The sequence below is a fragment of the Scyliorhinus canicula genome, chromosome 9, assembly GCF_902713615.1.
Source record: "Scyliorhinus canicula chromosome 9, sScyCan1.1, whole genome shotgun sequence".
NCBI classification, from domain to species: Eukaryota; Metazoa; Chordata; class Chondrichthyes; order Carcharhiniformes; family Scyliorhinidae; genus Scyliorhinus; species Scyliorhinus canicula.
Window position 1 is genome coordinate 63558514 of NC_052154.1, and position 12555 is coordinate 63571068.

Sequence of the window (12555 nt, forward strand, 5' to 3'; positions counted from 1 at the left end):
CTTTGGCGATGTCCTCTTTAATACGAGTGAAGGCCTGACGAGCCTCATCCGATAGAGGGAAGAGTGTGGCCTTAAATAGTGGGTGGGCTTTGTCCGCATATTGAGGGACCCACTGGGCGTAATACGAGAAGAATCCCAGGCACCTTTTGAGGGCCTTGGGACAATGAGGATGAGGGAGTTCTAAGAGGGGGCGCATACGGTCCGGGTCGGGGCCCAGGACTCCGTTCTCCACGACATAGCCGAGGGTGGCTAGCCTGGTCGTGTGGAAAACGCATTTCTCCGTGTTATAGGTAAGGTTGAGTTTCTGGGCAATCCGGCTGGTTGTGGCCGCAGATGGTGACGTTATCTAGGTACGGAAACGTGGCCCACAGCCCGTACTGGTCCACCATTCGGTCCATTGCTCGTTGGAACACCGAGACCCCATTAGTGACGCCAAAGGGAACCCGGAGGAAGTGGAAGAGGCAGCCGTCGGCCTCAAACGGCGTGAAGTGGCGATCCTCCGGGCGGATTGGGAGCTGATGTTATGCAGACTTCAGGTCCACCGTGGAAAAGACTTTATAGTGGGCGATCTGATTCACCATGTCTGCAATTCTGGGGAGAGGATACGCATCGAGGAGCGTGAACCGATTAATGGTCTGGCTATAGTCCACTACCATTCGGAATTTTTCCCCTGTCTTGACGACCACCACCTGAGCTCTCCAGGGACTGTTACTGGCCTCTATGATCCTGTCACATAGGAGCCTATGGACCTCAGTTCTGATAAATACCCTGTCCTGCAGGCTGTATCGCCTGCTGCGAGTGGCTACGGGTTTGCAGTCCGGCGTGAGATTGGCAAAGAGTGGAGGGGGGTCGATTTTTAGAGTGGCGAGGCTGCAAATAGTGAGTGGAGGCAAGGGCCCGCCGAAGCTAAGTGTGAGGCTTTTCAGGTTGCACTGGAAATCGAGTCCCAGTAGGAGTGGGGCGCAGAGTTCAGGAAGCACATACAGCTGGAGGTTTGAGTAGCTAGTGCCCTAGGTTGTTAGGGTCGCGGCGGTGCACCCTTGGAGTGGGAGCCCGAAGCGAGGGAGATAGTTTGCCGTGCAGCGACAATAGGGAGCGAACAGCGTCTTACCAGTTCTGGGTGTACGAAGCTTTCGGTGCTCCCAGAGTCGAAGAGGCACGGTGTACTGTAGCCATTGATCTGAACAGTCATCATAGAATTTCGGAGGTGCTTTGGAGACGACTGGTCCAGTGTCACTGCGCTTAGTTGCAGGTAGTCGGCGGCTCGATCAGCTGTGCTGGAGTGGCCCCGTGATGACTGCCCTCTGAGTTTGGAATCTTCTAGTCGAATTTCTGAGTTGGAAGAGGATGGAGCCCAAGATGGCCGCCACCATGAGTCGCACATGGCCGGCCGCATGGTGGAGGATTACCAAGATGGCCGCCCCATGAGTCGCACATGCTGGGTGGGGGCGGAGTCGGCATACAGGCTGCAGCATTTCGGGGCCTGCGGATTCTGGAAACGAGTGCTCTGGGCTGCGGGGGAGTTAGGAGAGGAGGCCTGCTTTGCCAGGCAGACTCGGGCACAGTGTCCCTTGCGACTGCAGCTGCTGCAGGTCGCGTTATGGGCCGGGCAGTGCTGCCGTGGGTGCTGGGGCTGCCCGCAAAAGTGGCACACCGGAGCTGCGTGATGGCTGGGTGGCCGTGTGGCGCAGGCCTGGGGCAGTCGCTGGTCGGGGGCCCAGGATGGGGTCGCTTGGTCCGCGGGGAACGAGGTGAGGCTGCGGAATGAGACCTCCATAGTGGTAGCTAGTTCTACCGTGTCCTCTAAGTTCTGGGCCCCTTTTTCTAACAACCGCTGGCGCACATAGTTCGATCTGAGGCTTGCCACGTACACGTCTCTAGCGGCAAGTTCCATGTGCTGTTCGGCTGATACAGCCTGGTAATTACAGTCCCGAGCTAAAATCTTTAACTCCCGCAGGAATTCTTCTAACAACTCCGCGGGGCGCTGGCGGCGGGTCGTAAAAATATGGCGCGCGTAGACCTCGTTGATGGACCTCACGTACATTCAATCTAGCATGGCTAGGGCCCCCGTATACGAGTTGGTACCATTTAGTTGAGGAGATATACGGTGGCTCACCCTTGCGTGCAGTAGGTTGAGTTTCTGCTCCTCGGTAGTTTCAGCAGTACTTGATTCAGCCAGGTAGGCTTTAAAACATCTGAGCCAGTGCTGGAAGATTTCTCTTGCCTCTGCAGCCTGCGGGTCGAGTTCTAGTCAGTCAGGTTTGAGGGCTGATTCCATAGTTGTTTCTTGGAGTTGTTTCTTCGATTTCTTCTTATCGATTTCTTCTTGTTTCCTGAGATTATTAAATTGATGTGACAATCAATTCACAAGACACATGGTTGGAAGTGAACAGTGGTTTTAATAATCTCACAACGGAGCCTGCCTGCAAAGAGATGAACTGGCAGGCAGGCTCAGACTGCCAAGCTTTATACAACCAGTTGGTGGGAGGAGCCATGGGCGGAGCCAAGGGTGGAGCCCAGTACAAACTCCCGTACACTCCCAGTACATCTCCCCCTAGGGGCAGAGCCGCATAACTGCTCGTGTGCCGAGCTTACACAGACATAGTACATCATATGTAATAACAGTGTGAATTACGCTACTGTGATTCACCACAGTCTCCTATCTACTCCCAGGGAAACCTTCTTTATATAAACAAAATTCTACTAGTCCTTACTTTTACGATACTTCATTTTATAGCCCTAAGATGGCTGATTTTTAAAGAACATTATTAATATTAATAATAATCTTTACTGTCACAAGTAGGCTTACATTGCAATGAAGTTACTGTGAAAAGCCCCGAGTTGCCACATTCTGGTGCCTGTTCAGGTACACAGAGGGAAATTTCAGAATGTCCAAATTACCTAACAGCCTGTCTTTCGGGACTTGTGGGAGGAAACCCGAGCACCCAGAGGAAACCCCACACAGAAACGGGGAGAACGTACAGACTCTGCACAGTGACCTAGCCGGGAATCGAACCCGAGACCCTGGCACTGTGCTACCATGCTGCCTATACTGCAACAGTCACATACTCACATTAACCCAGGCTTTTAACCCTTACTGCATATAATAGGATATTTCTGAAATTCCTACATTCGTCACAACACTTTTGGTTTCCCTAATTAAGGAGCTGGATTCTTCCATCCCGCCCACTGCAAAATCGCCACGTGCGGGACGCGGACCACATAAAGGTCCATTGACCTCAGGCAGGAATTTTCCAGTTGGCTGGCGCAACCAGAGAATTCTTACTTTGGATGCAGTTCAGAGAAGGTTCCCTTGGTTGATTCATTGTTTTACAAGTAAAGGTTAAGCCTAACAAGCAAGATTCTGAGGGGGGTTGAAAACTAGGGGCCACGGTTTCAAAATAAGGGATCTCCCACTTATGATAGAGATTGGGAGGAATTTCTTCTCTCAGAGACGATAATTTTTCGAACTCTGACTCAGTGCAGTGGAGGCTGGGTCATTGAATATATCCAAGGCTCAGTTAGACAGATCTACAAGGCAGCATTCCAGAGTTATGGGGGCAGGCAGGAAAGTGGAGTTGGAAATCTGCCATGTAATCTTGTTGAATATGCTCTAATGGGTAGATCTGGCTGCCTGCCTCTCTGTCCCAGTCCCGTCCGCAACCCAGTAGCCCAATCTGGAAACAATCAAATGGTCATTGGATAGACATATGGATGATAAGGGAATAGTGTAGATGGGCTTTAGAGTGGTTTCACAGGTTGGCACAACATCGAGGGCTGTGCTCCGCAAGCTCCTGTTTGAAACAAACCTGTTGGACTTTAACCTGGTGTTGTAAGACTTCTTACTGTGCTCACCCAACGCCGGCATCTCCACATCATGGAAACAGAAAGAGCAAGCAGTCTCTGCGGACTGGCTTCCATGGCCAGTGGGCATCAGGAGGGTATGGAGGGAGGGCATCATTGGACAAACATTGTTTTTTCATTTGCTCAGTTTTCTTTGTTTTTAAAGTTTCCTATTATAGTCAGGGCATTTCTGTGAGGATTATTTTTTGGTTGGACGATCTCCACCTAGTTTTAAATTTAAAGGAGAGGCCGACCCCTGCTGCCTTCCCCTCCTCCTCTCAGGACGGTTGACGAGGGAGCGCGCGTGGCGGTCGGGCCTGGATCACGCGCAAACCTGGAGCGCGAGAGGCGTTTGCGGAACCGAGCGGGCGGCTCCTCCCAGCGGTTACGGCAGCGTCAGTCACCGCCTCTCCCCGGGCCTCCCACACCGACTCGGAAAGGCGCTGAAGCCAGCGATTACGGGGAAGGTGGCGCTCTCAGGTGGGTGAACGGCTGCTCTGACTCCCAGGCCCCATTAACCGACCCCACAATATGTCACTCACGGCCCAACGTTGCTGAAGCCTGGAGCTGGATTTATTCCATTTGGCGCTACATCCTCTTCGATTCGGTCCTCCAATTTGGCACGCCGCAGGAATCCAGAAGTAATGTCAGTAAAACGATCCCATTTATCTTTATTTAGCCCCACAAGATAGGTTTGTCCTTTTTTTCTAATTTAAGAAGTGCTAACTGGACCCGCATGTCTCATTTATTTTATTGCAAGCTCTTTTCAGAGTGTTTTACGAAACGAAAAGCAGGAACCTCAAACATAAATGACTGCAAATTTAGAGTTGCTTAAAAATGCACAACTTTAAAAATATATTTTTATTGGTGTTTGAGGTTAGATACAAAAAAACTTAGTTTTGCATGTAAAAACCAATGCAACAACAACAATAATAAAATATAGAAACAGCAATATTTGAGACCCTCATCAGAATAACCGTGACGGACACGGATACTAATTTACATTTACATCTTTACAGTGGTGTTTGGTTTTTACAGTAATTCAACAGGTTTCAGGTGGGGATCCTACTGCTTGGCGGTATGGATTATAGAACATAGAACAGTGCAGTACAGGCCCTTCGAAGGGCCCTCGATGTTGTGCCAACCTGTGAAACCACTCTAAAGCCCATCTACACTATTCCCTTATCATCCATATGTCTATCCAATGACCATTTGAATGCCCTTAGTGTTGGCGAGTCCACTACTGTTGCAGGCAGGGCATTCAACGCCCTTACTACTCTCTGAGTAAAGAACCTACCTCTGACATCTGTCCTGTATCTATCCCCCCTCCTGTATCTATGCCCCCTCAATTTAAGATGTGGAGATGCCGGCGTTGGACTGGGGTGAGCACAGTAAGAAGTCTTACAACACCAGGTTAAAGTCCAACAGGTTTGTTTCAAACACGAGCTTTCGGAGCACGGCTCCTTCTTCAGGAAGCACGGCTCCTTCTTCAGGAAGCACGGCTCCTTCTACAGGAGCACGGCTCCTTCTTCACCTGAAGAAGGAGCTGTGCTCCGAAAGCTCGTGTTTGAAACAAACCTGTTGGACTTTAACCTGGTGTTGTAAGACTTCTTACTGCCCTCAATTTAAAGCTATGTCCCGTCATGCTAGACATCCCCATCCGAGGAAAAAACTCTCCCTGTCCACCTTATCTAATCCTCTGATCATCTTGTATGCCTCAATTAAGTCACCTCTTAACCTTCTCTCTAACGAAAACAGCCTCAAGTCCCTCAATTGTACCCAGCTTTATCCACATATATACAGTCGGAGGTTCTGCTCCCCCCTTCAGTTCAGTTTCTTTCTGAGATTCAGGTGGAAAATTGCTTTCTGAGCACCCTGGTCAGATATGGCCTCCTGAGAGCCCTTCTCCCTTCCTCAATCCTCTTCTAACAGCTTACACTGGTCAGTAAGTCCTCTCCTCGTTGTCTCAATCATGCTGTATTCTAAGGGAAAGCTGACTAGTGCACATATCTGGGGACAGTTACTTTGCAATGTTCATGAAATTGGGCACAGTCTTTAGCACCTGTCACACCTACGGGTGGTGCAGTGGTTAGCACTGTTGTTTCACAGCTCCAGGGTCCCAGGTTCGATTCCCGGCTTGGGTTACTGTCTGTGCATAGTCTGCACGCTCTCCCAGTGTCTGCGTGGATTTCCACCTGGTGCTCGGTTTCCTCCCACAAATCCCGAAAGATGTGCAGTTGGGTGAACTGGATATTCTGAATTCTCCCTCTGTGTACCCGAATAGGTGCTGGAATGTGGCGACTAGGGGCTTTTCACTGTAACTTCATTGCAGTGTTAATGTAAGCCTACTTGTGACAATAAAGATTATTATAATTGCTGTAAACTTCACGACTGGATGACAAAAACTAAGCCAACCCTTCCATTGTAGTAGATAATGTAGTAATGACCTTGCTGAAGGAGTTCACCAAAAATCATAACATGGAGCACTGGATAGAGCAGCCTGCTCTCGACTATCTCTTTGAGAACAAAAATTAATATCAGATTGCTTTGCTCATAAAAGGACTGCTGGTAATTTTACTTGTGATCTACAGTAAAAATAAACAGAAGTTCAAATATTAACTAGTTTATTACCATTAAAAATGGTTGCAGCATAACTGGCTATTTTTGAGGCGAGTGAGTCACTATCTGTTTATATGTATAGGAGCTAGACTGATGGGATCTTATCCCAGCAAAGTTCCGGCCACTGAAATATAAATAGTTCTGTGTCAGAACTGATTGGCTTCTGTCAATATTTGACACTGAAGTTGAACTGTATATGATCTTGCTTCACCAAACAGCATCAGTAGAAATCACTCAGCTGCCCACCTGAAAGTAGTTGATGATCCTTTTTTAAAATAAATTTAGAGTACCCAATTATTTTTCCAATTAAGGGGCAATTTAGTGTGGCCACTCTACCTATCCTGCACATCTTTGGGTTGTGGGGGTGAAACCCACGCAGACACGGGGGGGGGGAAATGTGCAAACTCCACATGGACAGTGACCCAGGGCCGGGATTCGAACCTGGGTCCTCGGCGCCGTAGGCAGCAATGCTAACCACTGTGCCACCGTGCTGCCCCTGATGATCCTTTTAAGTAATGTTGGTGGGGGCTCCTACTGAACACTTGTTAAACTTTGCATTTTTTAAAGGGCATTAGCATTGAGGCCCAAACTGCTTGCACCAAATCAACATTAGTTTATTGATGTTATGATCTGACTACTCTGCATGTTTCCTTTGTGCACTCACTGTGTGCTCTAATGCTGTCATCAATATTTGCCAGCAGTGTGTACATTTGCTGTGAATGACACTTTGTATTTCGAAGGGAATACAGTGCCCAAAAAGCAGGTGTGACAGATTTTAATTTTGTCCTACGTTTCAGATTGCATTCCCAGTTCTTCCAGTTCCAATGTACTGTACGTGTTTCAGGGACCCTTCCCTTACAAGCTCCATTATAAGTAATTAATTCCTCTTCCCGAGGTCTTAGTACATTTATTCCCACCTTCAAAAGCTTCTTCACCCTTCAGTGACCTCCAGAGCTCCACCTGCTTCCAGTCTGCAAACTGCCTTGAAATATTTCATGTTGATAGTATAGTTGGGCCAATTGCTCTATGCTATCTCTTATTCTGTAGGCTTTTGTAGTGATACAGAAAACCATTTTCCCACAATAATTATTTGTATTCTATATTATATTTCATTTTAGGTTACTTTTAACCTAAAAAGGTTAAAAGTAGGGGCTGGTTTAGCACAGGGCTAAATCGCTGGCTTTGAAAGCAGACCAAGGCAGGCCAGCAGCACGGTTCACTTCCCATACCAGCCTCCCCGAACAGGTGCCAGAATGTGGCGACTAGGGGCTTTTCACAGTAACTTCATTTGAAGCCTACTTGTGACAATAAGCGATTTTCATTTATTTTTTCATTTCATTTTCATTTCATTTTATAGTTTAAAATTGAAAGATTGTATAAAGGATGGTAAGTTGATGTGTACAAGAGGTTACTGCAGTGTTTCCTAAGGCCGGCTATCGCATGGTTATATTTAAATTTGCTCAATTACAACTTAATTAGCAGGCGTAGGAACTGGAACCAAAATTGGATAAAGTGTTATAAAATGCAGGTGTTTATATGTGCTTGTTGCAAATTTTAAAAACCTTGAAGGTGTTAGATTCATCCTTGCCTGATAAGCACAGGATTGTAGCCTTTGTCTGCATTAATGCAAAATTCACATTTCTATTGTTATACTGCTTTTAAAATATCCAAATACATTTTGGGTTGTTTAAAAAATAGAATAGTGAATAGTGATAATGATGAATCAGGATTTTGTTCAACACTGCTTTTGAACAAAGTATGTTGTCAATATTAATGACAAACCAAATGAATCCATGGGATGGTGTGAAGGATTAAAACTTGGTTGATATCAATCAAAATGAAGATGAGGACTGTATGCAAAGTAGGGATGGCATGTTGGTACAGTGGTTAGCACTGCTGCCTATGGCGCTGAGGACCCAGGTTTGATCCTGGTCCTCGGTCACTGTCTATGTGCAGTTTGTACATTCTTCCCGTGTCTGTGTGGGTTTCACTCCCACAACTCAAAAGATGTGCAGGTTAAGTAGATTGGCCACACTAAATTGCCCCTTAATTGGGGGGGGGGGGGGGGGAAGAAAATAATTGGGTACTCTTTTAAAAAAAAATGTTTAAAAGGACTGTATACAAAGTAAAATTATACCCTAGGCCTGGAATTGCAGAACTTTATAAATAGGTCATTTATGCCTGTGCTGATTCTCTGGAAACCTCACTGTTCTGTTCAATGTCTCTTGCCCTTTCCCATGTCCTGTATCGATTTTTAAAAATCATTTCAAGTATTTATCCACTTCACCATTAATAGCTATTATAGAATCTTTTTCTGGTAACTCATTTTGTGTCCTAACAGCTCTCCACAACTTTTTAATTGAAAATTCTGATCCCCTTCCCCTCATTCTTTTAGGGAAACTTTTAATTGTTATGTACTTTTTCTTTGCATCCGACTGATGTAGATGATCCTTTCCAGATAATGTGAATCTAAACTCTGTCTTTTCTAACATTTCAGGATGATCTTTAAATTCTGCCCAGAATGTGGCCAGAAGATAGAAGCTGCTTTCAACTTTTGCCCATCTTGTGGTTTCAAGATACCTAAAGAAGAGACTGCAGAAGAAGTGCAGCCTGTTACTAGCCCATCCATGGCCTCTCCAGGTTTCTGTTTTACTGTTTTTTCCTCAGCCTCTCATTGCTATTTCATCTAAAGTCTGAGAGGATAATTAATTATTTCTGATACCCCTGTTGTCATTTTTTCCCCTTAAAATCCTGCATGCAGATCCTCTTCATCTATTTCTTTGTTACTGATCTTTGGCATAGTTGATTTTATTTTTATTCATTTATGGTATGTGTGTGTCACTGGTTAGACCAGCATTTATTGCCCATCCTAAGATGCCCTTAAGGTGGTGATGAGTTGCCTTCTTGAACCGCTGCAGTCGCTGAGGTGTGGGTACACAGACTGTTCTATTAGGGTGGGAGTTCCAGCTGTCTCATAGCGCTGAGGTCCTGGGTTCAGTCCTGGCCCCGGGTCACTCTCCGTGTGGAGTTCGCACATTCTCCCCGTGTCTGCGTGGGTCTCACCCCACAACCCAAATTGATGTGCAGGGTAGGTGAATCAGCCACACTAAATTGCCCCTAAATGGGAAAAAAAGAATTGGATACTCTAAATTTATTAAAGGGAGGGGGGAGAGAGAGTTTCAGGATACAACCCAGTGACAGTGAAGGAACAGTGATATATTTCCAAGTCAGTGCGAGTGACTTGGAAGGGAACCTCCAGCTGGTGGGGTTCCCTGGTGTTTGCTGATCTTGTCCTTCGAGATGATAGTGTCAGTGGTTTGGAAAGTGCTGCCTAAGGAACTTTGGTGAGTTACTGCAGTGCATCTTGTAGATGGTACACACATCTGCCACTGTTCATCAGTGGTGGAGGGTTTGAATGTTTGTGGAAGAGGGAGCAATCAAGCTGGCTGCTTTGTCCTGGATGGTTTCGAGCTTCTGAAGTGTTGTTGGAGCAGTACTCATCCAGGAAAGCGAAGAGCATTCCATTACACTCCTGACTTGCGCCTTACAGATGGTGGACAGGATTTTTTTTGGGGGGGGGGGGGGTGTTACTCGCTATAGGATTCCTAGCCTTTGATCTGCTCTTGCAGCACCAGTGTTAATATGGCTAGTCCACTTCAGTTTCTGATCAATGGTAACCCCCAGGATGTTGATTGTGTGGGATTCAGCGATGGTAATGCCATTGAATGTCAAAGGGCGGTGGTTAAATCCTCTGTTGTAGGAGATTGTCATTGTCTGGCACTTGTGTGGCGGGAATGTAACTTGTCGACTCAAGCTTGGATATTATCCAGGTCTTGCTGCATTTGGACATGGACAGCTTCATTATCTGAGGAGTTGCGAATGGTGTTGAACATTGTGCAGTTATCCCCAAACATCCTCACTTCTGACCTTTTTCTATGTTCATGATGGAAGGGAGATCATTATTGATGAAGCAGCTGAAGATGGTTGGCCTAGTACACTACCCTGAAAAACTCCAGTGATATCCTGGAGCTGAGGTGATTGACCTCCAATCACTACGACCATCTTCCTTTGTGCCATTACTCCATTACTCAAGCTTCCTCTATCTTTCCAAGTATTGACCCAACTTTAACACACCCTTTCTTTCTTCAGGTTCTTGAATGCTTCACCTCAATGGTTTAATTCCAACCTCTTGTCACACTCCCGCAATAATGAACTTGAGCCATAAGTATGAATTCATGAAGCATAAACTGAAAATGGACATGGTCTCCTTAAACAAAATGGACTTGAGAGGTCAAGTGTCCTTTTCTTTCCAGTCAATACGCTGGCACTGCAAAACTCCTGAACTAATCTTCATATGTGGGCAGGTTTTGACAAAGTCATTAAAATACAAATGACCCTTCCTGAGGTTAATGGCTGCAATTCATTAAAAAGACTGGTTTCACAATACTGTCGCGGTCTCTTCGACTCCAAACTTAAAATCCAGAAACCGGGTATGGATAGCTGTATTTTATCAAGCTGGTATGTGGATTATAATGTCTCTCAATAGCCTAACCATCAGAAACTATTTGAGGACCACGCTCTGGTCACATGACAAACTGGGTTTCTGATGAGATTTAATAAGGCATATTCTGAGCTGAAAAGTGAGAAATGTCTAGATCAGCGAAGGGAAAAGATCCTGTCTAAGAAACACCAATAGGCAGAATCTCTGGTTGGCTGAGCTTTCTACAAGGACATTGCCATTGAATCTTGACTGAGTGGAATAAGAGAAATTTGCTTGTGAGCATAAATCAAAAGCGTATCTGCCCTTCTAAACTTTTTTCTTCAGTGGATGGAAAAGATTACAGGGCTGCATAGTTTCAAGTCTTCACCCAGGGAAAAGCAAGTGCATCAGAGAACCCTAGGCCACTCCATTTGGTGGCGGTGGCTAGCACTGTTGCTTCACGGCGCCAGGGACTCTGGTTCGATTCCCAGCTTGAGTCTGCACATTCTCCCAGTGTCTGCATGGGTTTCTTCCGGCTGCTCTGGTTCCCTCCCACAAGTCTCAAAAGACATGCTTGATAGGTGAATTGGACATTCTGAATTTTCCCTCAGTGTACCCGAACATGCGCCATGGTGTGGCGACGAGGTGATTTTTCACAGTAACTTCATCGCAGTGTAATGCGAGTCTACTTGTGACACTAATAAAGATTATTATTATGCATCAGGACATGAGTGCTCGGGTTAGCGAAAAAAGAGCTGTACTTAATAGAACAAAGAACAAAGAAAATTACAGCACAGAAACAGGCCCTTCGGCCCTCCCAGCCTGCGCCGATCCAGATCCTTCATCTAAACCTGTCTCCTATTTTCCAAGGTCTACTTCCCTCTGTTCCCGCCCATTCATATACCTGACTAGATGCTTCTTAAATGATGCTATCGTGCCCGCCTCTACCACCTCCGCTGGTAAAGCGTTCCAGGCACCCACCACCCTCTGCGTAAAAAACTTTCCACGCACATCGCCCTTAAACTTTCCCCCTCTCACCTTGAAATCGTGACCCCTTGTAACTGACACCCCCACTCTTGGGAAAAGCTTGTTCCTGTCCATACCTCTCATAATTTTGTAGACCTCAATCAGGTCCCCCCTCAACCTCCGTCTTTCCAACGAAAACAATCCTAATCTACTCAACCTTTCTTCATAGCTAGCACCCTCCATACCAGGCAACATCCTGGTGAACCTCCTCTGCACCCTCTCCAAGGCATCCACATCCTTCTGGTAATGTGGCGACCAGAACTGCACGCAGTATTCCAAATGTGGCCGAACCAAAGTCCTATACAACTGTAACATGACCTGCCAACTCTTAGAACATAGAACAGTACAGCACAGAACAGGCCCTTCGGCCCTCAATGTTGTGCCGAGCCATGATCACCCTACTCAAATCCACGTATCCACCCTATACCCGTAACCCTGGACCTGCCAACTCTTGTACTCAATGCAACTGTAACATGACCTGCCAACTCTTGTACTCAAGGCCGCTCTGTACAAGAGTGGAGTCAGGTTCGGAAAGGTCTATCCTGCTCTCCTCCTATTTGAAGCAAACACTATTTCTTTGACATGCT

General features: G+C 46.5%; 2 protein-coding genes across 5 annotated transcripts in view; one reads left to right on the forward strand and one right to left on the reverse strand.

Moving 5' to 3' along the window:
- LOC119971355 (dynein heavy chain 5, axonemal-like) overlaps nucleotides 1–1310 on the reverse strand; it is a 461705-nt gene extending 460395 nt beyond the window's left edge. Inside the window, exon 1 of the mRNA XM_038806777.1 lies at nucleotides 1112–1310. Within this exon, the coding sequence (XP_038662705.1) occupies nucleotides 1112–1195 (84 nt within the window). The 5' untranslated portion in view covers nucleotides 1196–1310. The remainder of the gene's footprint in view (nucleotides 1–1111) is intronic.
- Nucleotides 1–12555, forward strand: part of LOC119971354 (inactive serine/threonine-protein kinase VRK3-like) — an 82364-nt gene that overhangs the window by 21498 nt on the left and 48311 nt on the right. The window contains exons 1-2 of one of the 4 annotated variants that reach the window (XM_038806776.1): nucleotides 3831–3941; nucleotides 8960–9102. In XM_038806776.1, coding sequence (XP_038662704.1) covers nucleotides 8961–9102 — 142 coding nt within the window. In that variant the 5' untranslated portion in view covers nucleotides 3831–3941; nucleotide 8960. The other 3 variants (XM_038806775.1, XM_038806774.1, XM_038806773.1) reach the window with 3 other exon arrangements.